The sequence below is a fragment of the Silurus meridionalis genome, chromosome 11, assembly GCF_014805685.1.
Source record: "Silurus meridionalis isolate SWU-2019-XX chromosome 11, ASM1480568v1, whole genome shotgun sequence".
NCBI lineage: Eukaryota > Metazoa > Chordata > Actinopteri > Siluriformes > Siluridae > Silurus > Silurus meridionalis.
In genome coordinates, this window is record NC_060894.1 from 15,740,979 (window position 1) to 15,762,973 (window position 21,995).

Genomic DNA, 21,995 nt, shown 5'->3' on the forward strand with positions numbered 1-21,995 from the left:
ACCAAAATGTCAGATGCACCACATAGATCGGGTAACTTCTGTTATTTTATACACCGCTTCCCGCAGTGCGATGAGAAATCAAACATTCATCACCCAGCAAGAGATATTTGGAACTGTTTAGTTCCTTTACAGATCGTGGAAACTTTAGCAGAAACACGTGTTTAAAAAAAATGCGAGCACACAGTCACGCGATTAGGGCCCGACACTGTCAGGCAAGAACACTATAAACCTTACAGAGGGACACAAGATTTCCATGTAATTATGCTCAGTCAAGCAGAACGTCTGCATATGATGAAACTGAAATGTCTGAAATCTGTAGACTGGGTCTTCATTCTCCCCCCTCTGTGAGCACTGGGAGACTGAATGAGTTGAGGTTAGGAGGCCGGTCAGGCATACAGGAGTGAAGATTTTGATTCAGTGCCTGGATTTTGCATACAGCTGCAGAGATAATTGTCTGGATCAACCTGACTGTGTGTGTGTGTGTGTTGTTTTGTCTATTTGACCGTGTTTGTCTTTTATGATCTATATCAGTGTCAGCTGTTCTTCTCTTTTAAGTATGCCAAAAATGATACACATGGGCAAATGTTTGTGAACACCTGGCGATACGATTCCCATGTGCCCTTTGAATAACCCTTTTTCACATTTAATCCAAATTTTTCTCTCATAACAGACTCCATTCTTCTGGGAAGGTGTTCCACTAGATTTTAGTGTGTTTATATAGATTTGTGCTCATTCAGTGTTAGTACATTTAGGTTCTGATGTAGGGTGAGGAGGCCTGGGGTTCAGTCAGCAGTCCAATTCATCCTGAAGGTATAAAACAGGGTTAAGGTAAGAGCTCTTTAGCAGGCCACTCAAGATTTTCCACTCCAACCCATAAAAAGCAGATCTTCACAGATCGCACGCTTTGTGCACAGGGGCATTGTTATGCCGGAACAGGTTTGGGTCTCTAGTTCAAGTGAAGGGAAAATTTTAACCTGCTGCCTGTGAGGTAGATCTGAGAGCATAGAAGATGAGTCAGGCGTGTGTCTGTAGAGTGTATTCAAACTCTTTCATACACACACACACACTTTCTGCAAACTGAGTGAGTAACAGTGTGTCTTAATCAATTATGAAAAGGCAAATCTGCCAGAGGATTTTCTTTCCGTAGTTGTTTGTCATTCTGGCCTTCTTGTTTTCTTTGTCATTCTTGACTTTATTGTTCTCCTTCTTGCTTTCTTTCCCTATTTCTTTCTTTGTCTGGCTTCTGTTTTTCATATCGTCTTTCTTGCTTCATATTCCTTTGCTTGCTTTGTATATTTTCTTTGCCACTAGTGGAATTTGTTTATTTTTTTTTTAAACATTTTGGAGATTTACACAAGAGTTACAGTACAGCCCTAGTGGCGTATCAAAATAATGCACCGATTTACTTTTGCTGTATAGTAATAACGATAATGTTACTACAGAATATACACCAATCGGGTATAAATCTTTGACAACCTGCCTACTATTGTGTTGGTCCCCTTTTGCTGCCAGTTGCGAGCATTACCTTCTTCAGCTCGTTTGTTGGATCAGACCACGCGGACCAGCCTTCGCTTCCCAAATGCATCATTAAGCCTCGGCCACCCAGGACACAATCGCCGGTTCACCACTGTTCCGTCCTTTGACTACTCTTGACAGATACTGACCACTGCAGAAAGGGAAGAGCTACAGTTTTTGAAATGCACTGATCCAGTCTTCTAGCCATCACAATTTAACCATCCTCAAACTCGCTCCTTACGCTTGCCCATTTTTCCTGCTTTGAACACATCAAGTTGGAGGACAGAATGTTCACTTGATCCCACCCACTATTAGCTGCCATGATAAAGAAATGATCAGTGTTTCTCACTTTACTGGTCATAATGTTATGCCTGATCGTGTATATAAGTACATGCTGAAACTACATCTCTTCAGTGACCCCTTCCTTGCATCCTCAGATGTATCTAATAAACCCTATTAAATATCTGCTTATTTAAACCTGGTACGTTGGCACTAGTGAAAAGCGTTCAAATTCTGCTTTAGTCACCACACCACAATTTTGAGGGTTTTGATAGAGGTTTCGATTGAGTTGTCACTGAGGCTGCAACAACTAATCGATAATGAAATTCGATGTAAACGAATGCCATAATCGATTAGTTGGGCTGCTCAAGTTACAGGTTAGCATGACGGTAAGATAACAGCCACTTGCGAAATGAAGAGTACGGGTTAGTCGGCAGCAGGTATAAAAACACACTGGTGTCATGAATGAAGGCAAAACATCAGCACAGTAAGCAGAACTGTATAATCCTCATCATGTAAAAATGGTATAGTTAAATGAATGCTATTTAATGAATGCTATTTTGTAAACTATTTGTTCGTAACTTCAGGACAGTCGCACCGGATGTGTTCTGCCGTGAATCAGCTCGCTCGATTCTAAATCTAAAAGCAGCAAATACCAGCAGCAGTAAACGATCACATTTTTATCAAGTCTGTTACTTTGCTGTGTTTTTTTTATAGCATTTGCCTGCTGCAACAGTTAGTTTTCAAACGTGATTTACTGCGGCTTTACTACGTTCAAATGGTTGTTTACTATGTTTGTATATTTAATTTATTCATATATATATATATATATATATATATATATATATATATATATATATATATATATATATAAATATATAATTTAATTATACAGAATTAAATGAATTCTATTTTAGATGCTTTTACAATTTAAACTTTAATTTTTATATATACATTTTTTATTTAATTTTATACACAAAGAAACAATTCTGCATGAGTGCATCTGTTCAAATGAGAAATCCCACATGCACTCCTCAACAAGCAGCTACTATAAGCTGTAAAATGTCTAAATTAAAGAGAGTTCATCTGGATAATTATTTTTTTTTTTTTTTACTTTTATACATAAATGCCCTGAATTAGGGTTCTATATAGTTATAATAAGCAAAACCGCTTAATAAAAATAAAAAAAACAATCTGATTAACCGGGAGAAAAAAAATAGTGCGAATAATTGATTAGCAAAGTAATTGTTGGATGCCGCCCTAGTTGTCACTATAACCAGGTATTGACGTGGATCCCCCCGCCCCCTCTGTTTACCTTACCAAGAAATGTATTTTTTTCTATATTAGGCTTTCTAACTGCAGATTAAATACTGAGCAAAAAATCATTACATAATGCAGAAAAGCACCTCATACTGTGTGTACTGAATAGATGCGATTTTTCATTATCACACTTTTAAAATGGAAAACAAGGTTTTTTGTTTTATAATTTAATACATTTTAGTTTCAGCTGCGTCCGAGTCAAGCAACATTGCACATTATTAGTCACTAGAGAATAGAAACGCACGTGTGTTTGTAAAAGAGGCTGGCGAGTTTTTCCTTCTCCTTTTTTTTTTTTTTTTTTGGACTGTGTATTATACTACAATAGACCCACTGTAATCCCACTATTCTCTCATTTCAGCTTTGTTTCGTTTGCTGTGTGTCCTTTGTGTCGACTGGCTCAGCCTCCACCTGTTATATAATAACTTCAGTGATGGTTAGTTGTTAAACAGCCCTCTCGTAGTGAAGGAGTCTGTTTGGAGCGATTTGACAGTGATTGTCTTATCGCCCGCTCCGTTTTAGAATCTCCTTCATTCTTTATCTCATTGTCAGCATTTGACGGCTCACTGATTTTGTCCTTCAGCTCATGGCTCATGACTCGACTTTGAACTGGCACGAGAATGTGTTTTTGAACGGGACGACAAAGCAGTTCCATATAAGGGTGTCTGCTAAATCGCCAAAATATAAATAGTCGCCGCGTTTGCACCAGACAAGTTCAGATCCTCACAGAGTTTCCACACAACACACTAATGTTAACCCTAACAACAGAACAGCAACGAGGAAGTCATGAGTAAACGCTAGATCTATTTCTTATTCACGGTTCGCACCAACCAGGCCTACTTCTTGCATTTTTAGCTGTGCTTGGAAAATGTGACTGTTATTAGACCCTGTTGTGGAAAGATTGCTGTTCTGTCTGATTTAGTAGAGAAGGAGCTTTCATCAAATCTAGATGTTTGTTATGCAGTACCCTGGTGAGAGATTCTTAAACAGTAGAATAAGGTAGAAAACTTCTCAAAGTGGGGTTTGTGAATCATAGGCAGGGCGTCTGCAATTTTCTTACATAAGCAACAGTGGTGGAACTGTTATTTGTTTTAACCAAGTTTCAATCCTAACCAAGCTGCACTGTGAATAACTTCAAGCGGGTTCGGGTTCAGTAAGGATAAATATTCGTTTTCATTAAGTTAACATGTGCTGTACGGATTTTATTTTACAGTCAAGCACATCCCAGGATACAACACATCCGAGACGCCCTGTTCTGATCTCTTTTCTCACCTTCCTCCCCCTCACTCTCCACCTTTGCTCTGGGTCTAATCCATTCGCAGAACTGCGTGCGCGTCTGCGGGAAATTGCGATCTTCACATACACAGCACTTTCAGATCCTTCCACTATTTCTGCCCGTACTGCTGACTGTGGCCTATTCCGCTTCTGTCTCGCAGAGGAAATGATTTCTGCTGGGAGAGAAGCAGAGAGAGATCTGCTCGGCTTCTTTTGCTGAACACGGGCTTTTCCGTGCTTGTAATAAGGTCAGGTGTCCAGTGCCAATAGGAGACTGACTGAGTGAGTTTAAACCTCTGAGCGATGTGTTCAGAGAGGGTTTTGGGTATTCAATGGCTACTAGTCAGATTTAATAGTAAATATGTGAAGGCAATAAACAAGGGTATATTCAACTCTATACAGCATTCTAATTTCCTCAACAACAACAAAAAATATCTGAGTGCATGACTTGTGGATCATGTGGAGACATTTGACTCAACCCCAGCTAGAAATGGGAACAAAGAAAGGAACCAAAAATAGGAACCGAGTTACAGAGGTTAAGATCGTGGTTAGGTGTAGGGAGTTGTGTTATTAACCTTCTCTACTACTGAAATCAATTTGTCCCAATTGATGGAGGTAACCCATTTATTTTTATTTTTTTTGTAAATTCAATCTTATTTGGCAAAAAATGGTCCAGTTATTAATATGAAAGTTTACAAATATATGAGAGAGATTTTATACCCCAGTAGTCACATGATCCAGGCTGCTGGTTATGCCAGATGATCATAATAATATTGGTGATTCATAACTAGCGTAATAAACATTTTATTTTTTATTTATTTTTTGTATTAACTTTTCATATGCATATACATAATATTTCATGTTTTAAACAATATTTATTTTTACGGATTAAAAGCACATCGGGATTAGCATCTATCTATCTATGGTCGTATATGTGTGTGTGTGTGTGTGTGTGTGTGTGTGTGTGTGTGTGTGTGTGTGTGTGTATGTGTATATATATATATATATATATATATATATATATATATATATATATATATATATATATATATATATATATATATATATATATATATATATATATACACACACACACATAAACACACATACCATGCATGGGTGGGTGTGTGTGGGCATCCTGAGGATTTCAATACATATTGTACTCGAAGGCATTCTTTGTCTGCATTCTTGCTGCATTACCCAAAAATAGCCGTTCATGCTGAAAGTTATCTTGGCCGCTATGCCTGCAGCATTACTTTGTATGGACGGTCACGTCCTCTCTGTCAACATCAGATAATGTTGCTTTGACCTTTATTTGTTCTCTGTGATCGCTATGGGTTGGTGTATGTGTCATAGCAGAGTCTCACACGTTGCCTGTTTTGGTGTGCGCGTGTGTTCGTTTGCATAAATGTATTAAGATACTATGCCTCCCTTTGTGCACACGGCATCTGCGGTAAAGCTTCAGTGTGTGGGAGAGATGCTTGTGAGGGGGCGATGACTTTCTCACTTTTATGGTCATTCTTTTTCTTTCTTTAGATCATTTTCTTGATACATGTCTGCAAAAATGTCAGACCATCATGCACTCTTTTAGAGCTCCAGCATCAGGTGTATGCCAAATTTAAAAATGCACTACTTCTTTAGAACAGTAGGACCTTTTGCTGGAAAAAAATGTAAAGCAATGCTGCCTAGTTTGTCTGTGAAACATCCAGTAGTTTCTGAAAAAACGTTTGTGTGTGTGTGTTGCACAGGACAATCGTGCCATGGAAAGTGTTTCGTCAGTGCCTTCACGAGATGCATCCCATCAGCTCAGGCCTGGAGGCCATGGCCCTAAAATCCACCATCGACCTCACCTGCAACGACTACATCTCGGTGTTCGAGTTTGACATTTTCACCCGTCTGTTCCAGGTACTCTTCTTAACCAATACTTTTTGACACCCAAACAAAGTCTCTTTTGTAGCAGGGACTAGAACAAATCCGGATCATATTTTCATATCAAAGAGCAGATCATTTCTTGGTAATATTTAAATGTCAGTTGAAATGTCAGGGGGACTCAGGGCAAAATCGCAGTCATAGTGAAAGTGAAACTAAGGGATCTCCTCCCCTTTTTTGTCATTCTCTTTCCCCTTTTTAATCTCCTCACCGGGGTGGTTTAAAAAAAAACAAACAAAAAAAAGGCCCTCTTTTCTTTGTGAAACGCTTCTGAACATTTCCAAATCCATCAAAACACGTAACCCAGTGGTATTTCGCTGTATGAGTCGGTGACCACAGAGCTGCTTCAGACACGGGTGATGGAAAATGGAGCGCCAAAAGTGGGGAGCACCTTCCGATGTTCTCCCTCGCCCCCTCTTCTCACTCGCTTTCTCCTATGGGGGTGGTGTTCTGAGGAATCCCTGAGTTACACATACGGTGATCATCTTTACAGTAAAAACAATTTGCGCGGGTTACCTGTGAACCCGTAACACGTGATGGGACATGCTGTCGTAGGAAACTGGTAAATGATGAATGATGTTACATCACCCTAAACTAGATTATTTTCCAATAACAGCACATCATGGAGGAATTTTTTTTATATTTTATATTTATTAGAGAATCTTTACATTTTTAATGGGTTATGCTCCATGTTTTGAGCCAGTTTTCTGCGATTATGTACATTATTTCAGCTATAAACAGATCTTCACTAGCCTCTTACCCCCTTTCTTTTGAAAGAAATAAAAAAATGCACAAAAACCTGTGAAATCACCTCTGTTACAGTGCCTGTGAAAAGTCTGAAAACACCTGGTTTTTGAGAGACACATGCTTGTTCCTTTAGTTTATATGCAAAAAACTAGGTCATTTTTGAACATATGAAAGATTTACTTCGACCAAATAAAAATACAAATGTACAGATGATAAGCTGGTATTCATGCTAAGGGAGGATTTTTTTTTTTTTTACCAACAATTAATCACACTTGGCATCCACTTTTAAAACTTGATCATTAGTTAGAAATTTCTGTCCGATTTTGTGATCCAGTTCATCCCAGAGCACTTCAATAGAAATTGGGTGCGCTGACTGGGCAGGCTGTTCCATCATAGAGAACACTCCAGCTGACTCTCAAGTCATTATTTTGTTTTTATCCACAATTAGCCACCATCCATATAAAATTGCATGCCTTTGAAATATGCTGGTTCAGAATTCCTTTCACCCGGAAGTCTCCAACCATCCCTGCTCCAAAACAATACTTAATTTATTACTCTTAAAATGTTCTGCTTGCTATAAACCGATGCTGAACTGTGTGTTGGTGCTGAGTAGTGCAAAACTAGTTCAAAACAGGCTTTTTGTTTGCTTCAAGTTCAAATCAAGTTCAAATTCACATAAATATAGAGAACGACATGCAGTGAAATGCTTTATATGACTGTCCAAAATTTAAGCGTGAGGAACGGAATAGAATATAAGGATAACAAAATAAAGTAGATAAATAAAAAAGGATAAATTATAGAAAAATATGTATATACCTGAATGAGTATTGACAGAGTACAAATTAAAGTGATTTAGTGTGTGACTGTCCTTAAAGTGTCTATGTGCAGTGTGTTGTGGTATAAAGTGACTGTGCTGTGCAAGTTTAGAGTTGAAGTGCAGTCCAGAGTTAAGTTGTCATATAATAGTGCAAAAAAGTTGTGCAGAAATAGTGAAGACTGAGAGAGAGGTCCAGTACTAGATCCTGGGTGTTTCCAGGTTTAAACTCTGGCATGCGGGAAGAAGCTCCTCCTCATTATCCCTGTGTTTGCTTTCGAGGAGCGGAATCGCTTCCCTGAACGTAAGAGAGAAAAGAGTCCATTGTTGGGATGGATGAGGTCCTTCACAATCTTCCTGGCCCTGGTCCTGCACTGCGTGCATGTCCTGCAGGTCAGGGATCTCGGTGCGGATAGTACGTTCAGCTGACCGCACCACCCTCTGGAGTGTTCGCCTGTCCTGCATGGTGCTGTTCCCAAACCAGGAAGTGATGCTACCAGTCAGGACGCTCTCAATGGTGCAAGTGTAAAAGGTCCTTAGCAACTGAGAGGGTAGTTTAAAGTCCCTTAAGCGTCTCAGATGGTACAGACACTGCCGGGGCTTCTTTACTAGGGTGTTGATGTGACTGGACCAAGACAGGTCCTGTGTGATGTGAACATATAGATACTGTAAACTGTCCACACTCCTTACTTGGGTCCCGTTAATGTTTAGCGGTTAGTGGACTTCAGCATGAAGCAGGAGCGGTTATACCATTAACTCCTCAGTCTACAGACGTTCAGGAGAAGATTGTTCTCCTGGCACCATCTCTCTAGGTTTTTATTCTTCTGTAGGTAGGCTGTCTCGTCATTGTTGGCGATCAGGCCCACCACAACAGTGTAGTCAGGAAACTTGATGATGGTGTTGGAGTTGGAAGTGGCCACACAGTCATGTGTGTACAGTGAGTACAGCAGGGGGCTCAGAACACAACCCTGGGGCGCTCCAGTGCTAAGGGTGAGGGTAGATGAGGTGTCTTTTCCCACCCGTATGGCTTTGTGGTCTGTCGCAGCAGGCTGAGTCCCAGGACCTCCAACTTAGAGATGAGCATGGAGGGAATTATGGTGGTGAAAGCTGAACTGTAGTCCACAAACAGCATTTTTGCATAATTCCCCTTTATTCAGTCATACATAAAAAGGAACCACTGATTTTGCAAAATGTAGCAAAAAGTAAGATATTTGACTTGTATGAAATGTATGAAGTCGAAGTAAAAGTCTCACCAAATGGAAATACTTCTTCAGTAAAGTACAGATGCGCGTAAAAGCTACTTAATTACAGTAAGGAATTACGTTGCTGTCCACCGCAATTCTTCTGTTAGAGCCAAAAATGTCAAATGTGGCTACAGAACATATAAACAAAAGGAACATGCGTGTGTCTCAAACACTAATATATAAAAAAAAAAAAAGTGTTTCCAAACTTGTACAAAAAACACTGACACTGGAGACTCCTTCCCAAAAATGCTAAATATGGTTATTAATATTAAACCACACTGTACGTTGTTGCTATAGAAGATTTATATAAAAATGAGAGCATTAATATAAACAAAGTGATTTGCATCACAGCAGTCAGTTCTGCTGTCAAGGCATCGAAGCCATTTGACCAGTCAGATTTGAGAATTCACCAGCCATGGTGTGGCAAAATGACCTGATAATGAAGTGCACTCATTCCCCTTTTACACTTTATTCAGCCCAGAAAGCAGCAGTTTGTCTCCCTGGCAGGGCTTTTGGCTCTTTTTTTTGTGGTAATGACGATGCATACGTTGTGGTCAGAGTTCAGATCCTTTGACTGAGGGTTCCTGTAAATTGAATCTGCGACACGGTATTGATTTCCGTTGTGTTAGAAATCTCGCATCATGCTTTCACAGAGGTTGATCTTAACATAACCCACATTGGGCTCCTAGCTGTTTCTGCGTCCTCACATGACCTCGACTGTGCCGAACAGCTGACGCCGCAGCTCAAGCGAACAAATATCATCTTAATATTGCAATAATTTACAGATCCAATACAGTCTTCTGAGAATATTGCTGGTACTTTAAACACTATTAAACTCTTGTTACTCAAAGATAAAAATATACCGTTCCATTATTATTATTATTTTTTTGCCATTTGTTTTTATGGACAATAAATGTTCGTGTAGTCAGACCTGATCATATTCTGCACAATTCAGTCTGAATTAATCGATAACTGTTTTGTGATATTTGCGTGCCACTCACCGTAACAATATATCAGCAGATCACGTTTCACACGTGCATCAATCACCACAGTAAAAAACTTGCTTTTTCTTTACTTTAAAATGGCATCAAACGCCACTTGCATGCTTCTGTAGCTTCATATAAACAGTAGAATTGAGTAGGTTTTTGGCTTCTTGGCTTTTATCTCAGTTCCACTATGGTTTAAGGTCAAATGGAAATTATAGCCTGGAGTAGAAAGATAGTCTGGTTTGAGGACCTTAAAATGAACAGTGGCAGATTTTATTTTTATTTTTAAATAAATGATTCATGGTTCCTTATTGATCGGCAAGCAGCAGGATACTGAAAAGTGTGGAAATGATGAGTCAGCACTGTTGGAGATCTGTGGCAGAGAACAGCGATCATTATGCGAGTTCTGTTCGAGGAGCCTGTGGTGCTGACTGATCATTACTGCCTCCCTCTTCAATGATAAATGGTTCAGATATTCTGAATAAATATGGCTTTCTCATTCCAATTTTGCCCTGCTTACGTGACCTTGAGGGACTCGGACGTCACTCGGCATCAGATTCCAGCACCAAAACGGCAGCCAGGCGCCCATCGTCTCTCTCTCTCTCTCTCTCTCTCTCTCTCTCTCTCTCTCTCTCTCTCTCTCTCTGCTTACGTTTTTTTCTCTTCCTCTCTCTGTCTAGCCCTGGGGATCAATTCTGAGGAACTGGAACTTCTTGGCAGTGACTCACCCAGGTTACATGGCCTTCCTGACGTATGACGAGGTGAAGGCACGACTGCATAAGTACATCAACAAGCCGGGCAGGTACGGCCAGCTTTCTGATTTTCGTCACATTTAAACATTTCATACATCTCAATACTTCAGGCCAAACAGGGTGGATCTATCAGCACTGTGATGAGGATTTGCTCACTCAGGTGTGTGAGAGCAGTGGAAAACTAAAAGAACACTCCTAGTATGTACTCGGTAGGGTTCAGTGGGGGGATCTATGGGGAAATAACTGTGTGTGTGTTCAACTTGGAAGCTGTAATCGATGTGCCATCTGCTGTGTAACATGCTGCTCAAGCAGCTGTTTTTTCCATTTTCTCCAGCAGACGGCTGCTGAGCGAGAGGGCTGGGCCGAGCCGTTAGCTAATTACAGGGGGTGAAGAGATGAACAGAAACAGATACTCTCCTCCTCTCTTCTAATCTGCTCCGCTCTGCTTTCCTCTTCTCTACTTTTTCCTCTCCTAGCGTGAGGTCAGTGCTGCATATAAACAGTAGCAGCATCGGCGGTATTAAAGGAACACTCAAGCGTTTTCAGCCTACTCCATTTTTCTCCCACATCTGTAGTGTACTGTTCTGAATGAAAAGCATGTTTACTCGAACCTCAGTTACAATGCAAGTGAAATTTCCAATTAACGTTTTAAGACTCCTTAAAGACATTTTAGATCCTACAATGAAACTGGCATGAGGAATGGAATCCACTTGGAAGATCTTTCAAATCTGCCTTTATATATATTTTTTTTCTTCATTCTTTTCCAACATACTGGATCATTAAAACAATTGCTTAAGATTTTCTACAGGGTTTTCCCCCCATCTATTTGTGTACCATCAAGCAGAAATTGAACCATATTTGTATTTAAAAAATGGTAAATTATATTTTATCAAAGTGCTCAGACCACCCCCAACTGTTATTCTTCACTGTACTCATACCAGAATTGAGAATTTCTCACACACACATTTTACTGTGGATGTAAATGAGGTTGAACTACTACTGTATTTTAATGGTCTCATGTACAGAAGCTCTCTTTGTCCGTGTTGCGTGTGAACACTGGAGTTGAGCTGGTTTCCAGAGGTGGAAAGTAACAGTAGTTTCTGGGGTGTGATTTAATTTAATTTAATTTAAGTAAAAAGATTTTTGCATTATTTACATTTATTTATTTATTGTACTCGATCGAAATCGAATGTTGTTTAATGCACGCGCTCGCTGTCTGAATTCTGAATGTGCATTTGCGATTTCTCACATTATCATAAATGACATCATAACATATTTATTTATTTTGGTTATCGCACTTTCATTTGTAAAGTAGTCCCTTTAATTAAAAACATCCAGTTTAACTTTTAGATGCCCTTGTCCTTTCGGAACTACATTAGAATTCCCCAACCCCGCTATTAAAAAAAAGAAACTGAATTTTAAATGAACGACTTCTAACTTTTAGTCGAGTAGATTTTTAAACCGGCTACTTGTACTTGAGTAGAATTTTATTGAAGTAACAGTACTGTTGTTTGAGTAGAATATTTTATTACTCTTAGCACCTCTGCTGGTTCCTGACAGAGCACTAAAAAGAAAAAGACTGTGGTCATGCAGGAGGCAACTGCTGTGTGATTTGCAGTAGGAAGCTTGAAGTGCGTGTGTGCACTTAGTTGAGAAAAACAAACAGAAGAAAATGGAAGAAAGCAGGTGGTCATGCTGAACTGTTTTTGATTTGCTACATGCATATACTGAACTACTGAAGAGAAACAGCAGCTGTGTGTGTGTGTGTGTGTGTGTGTGTGTGTGTGTGTGTGTGTGTGTGTGTGTGTGTGTGTGTGTGTGTGTGTGTGTGTGTGTGTGTGTGTGTGTGTGTGTGTGTGTGTGTGTGTGTCTCTGTGTGTGTGTCTGCCTCTGTCTGTGTTTTTGTGTGCTTGCGTCTGTGGGTCTGTTTTTGTCTGTATTTCTTGTGTCTGTCTGCCATCAAATATGGTCCCAACCAAGATCTAAACACACACACACACACACACACACACACACACACACACACACGTTTTGTGAACACTGTACACTATGTTGAAATCCAGAGTGTGTATCTGAGCGCCTGAGAGCAGTTATTAAAGGTCGGGTCAAAAGAGTGCAAGAAAAATGACAGGAAGGCCGACACTTATATTAAAGGAGATAAAAGGAGTGCATGAGTGCGGTTCCATCAGAATGAAAGAGACTCTGAAAGATTTTCGGTTTTTCTGTAACGTTTCTCATGTGGATGATGGATAACAGCAAATTGTTGCTGTACAGTGGGAAATGTAGTTAAAATGACACTTTGATGAGGTTTGAAGGGCCGTTCCTGGGGAAAAAAATAGCCTGTGCCACTGCTCCTGGCAGAGGACAGAGAAACTGGTGTAACAAAGGGTGTTAAATTAAAGGAACTAAAGGAAGTGAGGGTGCGGTAAAAGAGTATTTGAACTTTTAGGATGGCAGACTGTCGGCTACTATCACTTGGTGAGACACCAGTAGAGGGTTGCTGCTAGAGAGGCCTCTGTGCTGTAGAGTTTAATAGCTGCATTAACTGTCAGGTAAATATTTACTTTTCAAATCTCAAGTTTTCTATGGGACTGAAGTCTGCTCAAGTGTCCCGATGGGGAACTACACTATATGGACAAAAGTATTGGAGCGCCAGCCATATGCGATTCTCTTCTAAACTGTTACCACCAAGTTGGGTCTTGTCCACGCTAATACATTTCCGTTTAATCGTGAAACGTCACGGCAACGGCTAAAAAATGCTACATTGTTTTTCGAAAGCGTCCATTTTCAAAGAGAGTAAATAAAGGCCAGGTGGAAACGACTCGGGTCGAAGGGTCTTATGTTTTGCTCATGTGCAGTACAGGGACTAAAGCGTTGTCAGTGTGGATGAGCAACTTTTGGTAACGTTCGAAAACGTAAGTGTGGACACAGAGCGTTTTTTTTTTTTTTGTTTGTTTTTGACCAAACGGTCGTTTTCGAATTTTTTTGCGGATTATTGTAGACGTAGCCTTGGAGACGCACAATTGTATAACATCGCTGGATGCTGTAGCATTACATTTTCCTTTCACTTGAACTAGGAGACACAACCCTGTTCCTACATGACCATGTAGAGTCTAAACAAAAGCCAGCTTTAGGGTGATGTGGGTAACATATAGAGCATTAATCCTGTAGAACACATTCGGGGTGAATTGGAACGCTGCACCCCAGGTCTTGTAGGTATTAAAAAAAAGTAATAACTCATTTGGCTGTGCAAATCTGACTTTTAAGCAAGGTTTTAGATGTATTTAGGGACTTTGAATGTTTCTGCCACATTTGTGAGGAAGACGGGGCAAACTGGATTCGAAGTTATATTAATTAATAAAATGAATTAATTAAAATTAAATAATACTATGATTTCTTAAAGTTGTTGCGTCAAAGTGTTATATTTGGAAACCATGATTTTTTATTTATTTATTTATTTTTATTGATTGAAACAGCTACAGCAACTTTTTTAAAGATTTTTAATTTTGATAATCATCTGCTTTTAGAACATTACTGAGATGATGCAATCCTACACCCTATCATCAGTGTTTGCTCAAAACGATTCGAACAGACAGTGAATTGAGCCCTCCAACCCATTTCTGCTTGCTGTTTGCTTCCCCACTAACTTGGTTGATAGACAGTCTGCAAACAGCAGTCTCCTACTGTACACTCCAGTCTTCCAGAAATTAATTTCTGCTTGTACTCAGAAGCGTGTCTGACAAGGCTTTAGGGAACGAGCTCATTAAGCTGCTTCGTTGCTCCCAGCTCTTAGATCTTATTCCTACCTCCTTCTGCTTTCCTGCTGTCCACAGCTCTCCTGCTGTTCCTCTCAGCCCTTTTAATTAAGCCGAAATCATCTGGCCTGCACGGTATATAAAGAGAACTGTATTTGTCTGTTTTTGTCTTTTTGTCTGTCTCTTGGTACAAAGACACTTGCAGCGCTCCATAAAACAATGCATGTCGAGGAAACCAAATTGGTTTCTCAACACCAAAGCGCAAACATGCTCATGTACGCATTTGACGTTCTGTTTCTATTCATATTTATCGCTTATCGAGAAGAAAGAAGACACAGCCCTGCTAAATGGACCGTTTCTGTACGTCTTTGTTTGCATGGAGATGAAGATAAATAAACCAATGGTATATAAGGGGCAGCGTGTGGTGCAGATGAGATGCTATTAACTCCGAGCCTTCTTTACACCGAGATAGAACAGAGGCTCGCTCAGCGAGAAGAGCGAGAACTCTCTGTAGAAGAGTCTACAGAGAGTGAAAATAAAATCTACTGTATTGTCAGACTGAAAGTTGAGAAGACGCTACACCTCTTACCAAACCTGTCGTTTACAATTCCACTGCAGTAGTCACAGTAAATCTTAAGATCGCTACATGTTTACGGATGCAGCGTTCTCCAATGATCTCCTGTGTAAACAGGATTAGACAGATGTATACACTGAACAAACCGGATTTAAATGGTACAGAGAGCCCGATGGAGATGGTATAAAACTAATGTGCTATTGAATGGGCTAAATTTGAAAAAAGAAAATCGAATGGAGAAATAAACTTCCATTGTGTTCATCAACACAATAAAGTTCTCCATAGACTGTACAGCTACTGTGGCTTAGGCTGGTAGAGACTACTTATAAACTGTACAGGGCAATTCAAATAAAATTGGTTCATGGTCTGTGCATTAGACCGGTTTATTTTGTTTCAGCCATATAATAGTGAATATAACTATTCTTTATCTAAGTGCATTTTATTTTATTTCAATAGCCCACAGACTACATGTGTTCCACTTTCCATTCAGCACATAACCAGGAACCAATTTACTGATTTGGTTACTTAATCCACCTTATATATATATATATATATATATATATATATATATATATATATATATATATATATATATATAAATTTATGTGTGTGTGTGTGTTTGTTTTAAGGGCAACATATTATACTTCACAGATTGTGGCAGCTCTATCCTCTGACTCATTCTACTGCTCGTATGTCTATTTAACAGCTTGCATCTTTGACAATTTGTCTCACCATCCAAAATACACAATATGACTGGTTCATTAGCTATAGTTAGTTTAAATAAGGGCCAAGTTATGTTTTTACTGTACTATGCTTTTCTTTTTTCTTTTTGTCTGTTTTGGTCTATGCCTAAGCATGATTCATGTGCTCTCTCTCTCTCCTGCCGAAACAAATCTAAACAAGGGCTATGATTTAAGTAAGCTGCTTTCACTTAAGCTATCAACAATGCAGTACAGTGAAAAAAGATAAGTGCCCAAGTGCTGCTCAGAAGTTACAAAATAATGCATAGGGAATCATTAAAGGAGCCCAGTGGTGGACGAAGTACACAAACCATGTAGTTGATTTACAGCAGGGACACACTCCTGTAAAATTATGACTAAAGTAAAAGTGCTCCCTTTAAACTTAAGTAAAAATAGAAAAGTATTTGCTTTTAAATGTACTTGAGTATCCAAAGTACTATGATTTATTATGGCTATAATGTTCCTATTATCATTTTTGTCTCAAGACTCTTTTCTTAATCAACTTCGTTTATGTGAAGACTCCAAAGTTACTCTTAACACACCAATCTATTAATAGAATGATGATAATGTTTCACTGATTGGTATCTATTAAAATGATCACGATCCCAAAACTTTCTTTTCATCTTCAAATAAGGCCACGAAAGTTGTGTCAAGTTGGAGTCAGGAGCGTCTTCCATTATTCATTACTCTTAATGTTCTGCTTGCTGTTAAACTGATGCTGAACTGTATGTTCATGCATTATCAAACAGATACCACCGGCAAGCAAAACAAGATCAAAACCCTGATTGGTGACCTGGTGAAGTTGGAGTAAAAATCCACCAAAGTGGAAATCTACAGTAAAGTACAGATACGGGAAAAAGCTACTCAAGCACAGTAACTAATTACATTTACTTTGTTACTGTCCACCACTTCTGAAGACACCTCCCAGATTTATTTTTGCCCGGTCATAAAATGCTTACCAACAGGGTAAAGGCTTTCTCAAAAACCCATAAAGCCCACCAAACTCCTCATCAATGATGGGCAATCATGATTGGCTACTGTCTTTGTGATTGCCTGGGGGCGTATAACTGTATGTCAGACCTTCCACCCTGTGTTACAAGAATCAGCTCCTAGCCATGAATGGTTGTAGCATCTTCAGGATTTAAAGGTTATGACTAGAATACACTGAACACTTTTCATTCAGGAGACCCAAAATATTCATACTCCGAAGACCGCTAGCCTCATTTAGCAAGTTAGCATTTTCAAGTATGTGTTTAATGAGCTGTCTCTCAGTTTTCTCTTTTGCCAGCCATTGTTGGAGACAGCTGTTTATTATACTGACATGGCAGACAGACTGTGTGGATAAACAAAGGATTAGTTAATTTTGTTTGTTAAACGAAAGAAAACCATATTGAGGTCATTGTCATGTGGAAAGTTTATTCAGGCAACAAGAGAAAGCTCCCGCTTTGAACAAGAGTTGGTCCTTTTGTTTTGGCTGACTACAGACACATCATCCGCCAGTGTTGTTTTTCTGAAAGCGCCAAATCGATGTTTTTGACGTCTCTAGCTTTGTTGAACGGTCGATATACAGATTTAAACACTATTGAATTAGTCAGCGTAGATTTTACTGCTGAAACAGTGTAAGACTTTTGTGATCTAACTAGTTAAACTCCTCATATATGATGAAGAAATCAGAATGCTTTAGGTTTAATGTTGGACAAAAGGGTCTCTGGTTGAATCTAGTGGTTCTACACTTTAAACTTTGCACAGAACAAAAAAAAAATTATTATAAAGCGCATATAAAAAGCAAATGTTAAAAAAAGTATTCTTGATCTAAGTATAAGTATTGGGGAAAACAAGTGCATCACTTTGTCTTTAAATGTCAAATGTTGTTCACGAGTTACGAGTTTGTGACAGAAATAAAAAGCTGTTGTAGAACATTCTCCATCTGTTTTTTGAGATGCTTTGTGCCACGCCACAATTGCAAAGAGTAGTTATTTGAGTTACCGTGGACTTCCTGTAATGAGCCAGGCCAATCTCCTTTGACCTCTCTCACCAAATCGGCATTCCTGCCTGCAGAACTTCTGTTTTGTTGGATGCTGTTTTTGTGTTTTTACACCGTTTGATGCGTAAATCACAGATCAGAAGTTTCTGAAATACGTAATCCAGCTTGTCTGGTCCCAGCAATCATGTCACGATCAAAGTCGCAAAGATTTTTTCCCATGTTCTAAAGTATGTGAAAATGAACTGAAGCTGCTGATTTGTCTTTGCATAATTGTACTCATTGCTGTGCTGCCACGTGATTGGATAAACACCTGAATGTGTGTGTGTGTGTGTGTGTGTGTGTGTGTGTGTGTGTGTGTAATTGATCTGAATTCTGAAAGTGTAAAAAATCTCTTGTTTGAACATGCACTGTAAATACCACTGTTTACATGTAGCACTTTAAACCCGCATGCACTATTACTTCACCTTCGTTTATTTTTGGATTTAGTCATGTGACATACCTGCTGTTGGAAACAGGCCTTGATATGTCTTGCTTTTCTTGTTCCTCGTTCCGAGCCTGTTCTTTGGAATAGAAAGGTTCTCTGTCATCAGCATAGTGTTGCATTCCTCCGCCATGCCACGACGGGCCTTCGCATGCCCCTGTGTTTCAGCATAGTGAAATCTGGAGTGTTTGTTGCTAGGTGATTGAGAGGAGTCTTTAAATAGCTGAGTGCGAAGAAGCACATCATACATTTTTCAATTTGCAGTTTCGCACAACGTAATACGACAAATTGATAGCAGGGCTTAATTGAAAAGCGCTATACTAGTCAATTTAACTGATTAGCCTATTTAGTTTAGCTTTATATATACACACATCCTTTACTCAAGTAGAAGTACAAATACTCATGTTTTAAGAAATTCTGGTAAAAGTTGATGTACTGACTACACTTTATTTACTCAAGTTAAAGGGTGGACCTCAAACCTATTAATATAAAAGAAAAAAAAATGTTATCTGACAAATGTTTCCAGGCTGAACAACCATCATATAGAACACAAGCAGAGCAGAGATGATGATGATCAGGTGATGAGGAATGTCTCTGTTCTCAGTCATGTTTACTTCACTGACTCCCTCTGTCTCAGTCACGTTAACCCCAGACGTCTTGTTGCCTTGTTGTGGTGGGTTAAAGAAAAGCGACGCAATGACGAGAAAAAGGTTGAAAAAACGCAATGGGAAGAAAAAATATTGGTCGTCATCCAATCGATTAAAACTAAAGTAACGAAAATGTAAGAAGAAGAAAGTACAGATATGAGTGAAAGTAAACAGTTGTCAAAAAAATAGTGATGTAAATTACTGATACCAGAAAAATCTACTTGAATACAGTAACGAAGTACTTCATTACTTATAACTTTTTAAGTCTCTTAAACACTTAAACTCGTATTTTGCACAGGAGGGATTTTTATTTTTTATATATATTTTTTGTTAAGCATACTTTTGAAAAACATTGTCTTGCATTTGAATTGAGTTTTGCCTGCAGTTAGGGCTTTTACTCATTGTTAGAGATGTTAAGGCTCTTAAAGTGATTTCCTAACATGACACAAGGGAAAATATTCGGTTGTTAAGTACTTAGGTTGTATATACCCACTTACAATGCACTTAGAGGTGAATTGGTATTGAGCAAAACTGATAAATGAAGCTTTACAACAAACACTGTACACTGAACCATAAAGTGGACAAATCCTTAAATCGGATTGGGGACCGAATTAATTTTCTTGTAAAGCACAGAGGTCTGTTCAGTTAAAATATGGAATATAAGATCTGTATGGGCTTTTTGAACATCCCTTCCACATTTAGTTCTCTCTGGAAAGATGCTCCACTTGAGTTTGGAGTGTGCTTGTAGAAAATAAGCACAAGGTTGGTACTCAAGTCAGATACTGATGTAGGGCAAGGAGGCCTGGGGTGCAGTCAGTGTTCCAGTTCATCCTAAAGGTCAGATTTTTATAGAAAGCCAATAATGAACTTTTTGTAAGTATCAGAACTCTGCCTCTGATTCACAATGCCATATCTTTTGAGGATTCAAATATAGCATCAGTCTGTCACATTTTCTTTTTTGCTTTTTAGTTGACATTGTGCTCGTTGTCTAAATACTAGATTAGTTCATATAATATTTGAATGTTGGTTAAAAGTAAAAAAAATCTCTCTTTCTCCAGCTACATCTTTCGACTAAGCTGCACGCGCCTCGGCCAGTGGGCCATCGGCTATGTCACTGGTGATGGGAACATCCTGCAGACCATCCCCCACAACAAACCGCTCTTCCAGGCACTCATCGATGGCTGCCGGGAAGGCTTGTAAGTGCTGCATCGCACACAACACTCTAGAGAGGATATTATAAAACCCAAGTATAAAAGAAAAAAACGGTGTTATAAATAAGTTCTGATTTGCATGTGCAAATAAAGTTTGCATGCGATTTGTGTAGTGAGCAGTATTGAAGATTTGTATGTAGAAGTAGATCAGGAAATGATACGTCAGAGTGTTTTTTTTTTTTTTTCTTTTTGCATATGCTTATTTGCGCTCTGGGCCGCTTTAGATCGAAAGGGGACTTTTGGAAGGCCAACAAAGTGTAGTACAGAAACAAAAATGGGTTTGCATAAAAAATCTAGTACTTTTCTCTTCATTGTATTTGCATGCGGTCGCAGTTGCTGAAGCGATATCCCGGTGCTGTTAATCTCCTCACGTGTCTCTGTGTACCTGCTGTACCTGTATTTAAAAAGTGCATAGTCATTCTTTCAGCTGTAGTAAGCGGTTCTTCTAGTCAAAATAGTGTTGGTTCCAGAGGCCACCCTGGAAACAGTGTGAGGCGAGGATACACTTTGAAAGGGGTGCCAGTCTGTTAGCCAGCATGCACACAAATTCACACACTCATGCACACCTACAGCACTATAGCGTTGCCAGTCCACCCTTGGGCATGTTTTTAAGAGGAAACTGGAGAACTAAAAGGAAACCCATACAGACGTGTCTCTGGACAACACACTTTTCCTGATTTAAAACATATAAATCAGCTGCTTTCGAGCCTGCTCTCAAACTCGTATGCTTTGACAGCCACAATTCGATCGGTTGTTTCTGAAAAACGCTCTGGAATTTCTCTGATTTCCGACAGGTGTTCCTATTGATATCAGTTAAAAGCAACGCTGTCAGGTTTCTCACTGCTTAACTGTCAGACCTGTCTGTCTGAACACCTCTTTGTTCCTGACTGCGTTCTGACACCGAGATCACAACACGTCTTACATCATTCAGGTCTCTATGATCACTCGGATATGATGAGCCAGTCATAGCATGCTTCACAGGTTTTTTGTCTCAGTTTAGCAATAGAATTTTTGGTTTTGTCCCGAATTTTTGTTCGCTATTGATAACAACACAGCAGCAGCTCATGGCTCTGGATTTGAATTGAGCAGAACATGCATGATATTGCTATAGGATACTAGCCGGGGAATATTTTTGAGTAATCACACAGATCAATCTGGGTTTGGGGTAATATCATTGCACGTCTTAATACATGCATTTCAGCTGTACAGTCATTATCCACACATTATCCTTATTTTAGAGATTTTAGAGACTGCTGGATATTTGTAAACTAATCCAATTGTAACCATGGCAACCCTCTGATTACCTCTCCTCTATTTTGCTCCTCCCCCAAGCATGGGGCAGCTAAATGCCTGCCCCAATTTGTCATTTAGTCTTTGCAATGAGTACAACGAGTAATAACTAGAATGATAATGAAATCAATGAAACATTCGCATGAAACATTTCAACGGAATTTGAAATCCATGTCATGAATTAATTGTTTTTTAATGCTAATTTTAAATTATAATATAAATACATGGTTTCCTTATTAATAACTACATATCAGGAAAAAAACATTCAAGGTATGAAATGATCAGCCATACGAGTGCTTTCGAAGGTGGATGTTGACATTGGTAAAACAGACACGTCCGCGTCCTCCTCCTTGTCTGATTTTCAAGCCTGCCCTGTCTGATTGGGTGTATAACTGTGGCTAATGCAGCGTGACTGCTCCTCTCTCATTCCATGGACCGAATCTGGCCTCTGTGAT

At 39.2% G+C, this 21,995-nt stretch overlaps 1 protein-coding gene across 1 annotated transcript in view; it reads left to right on the forward strand.

Annotated features, from left to right (window-relative positions):
* cblb (Cbl proto-oncogene B, E3 ubiquitin protein ligase) overlaps nucleotides 1–21,995 on the forward strand; it is an 81,900-nt gene that overhangs the window by 41,570 nt on the left and 18,335 nt on the right. The window contains 3 exon segments of the mRNA XM_046860735.1: nucleotides 6,135–6,291; nucleotides 10,787–10,908; nucleotides 20,098–20,235. Of these exon segments, the coding sequence (XP_046716691.1) occupies nucleotides 6,135–6,291; nucleotides 10,787–10,908; nucleotides 20,098–20,235 (417 nt within the window).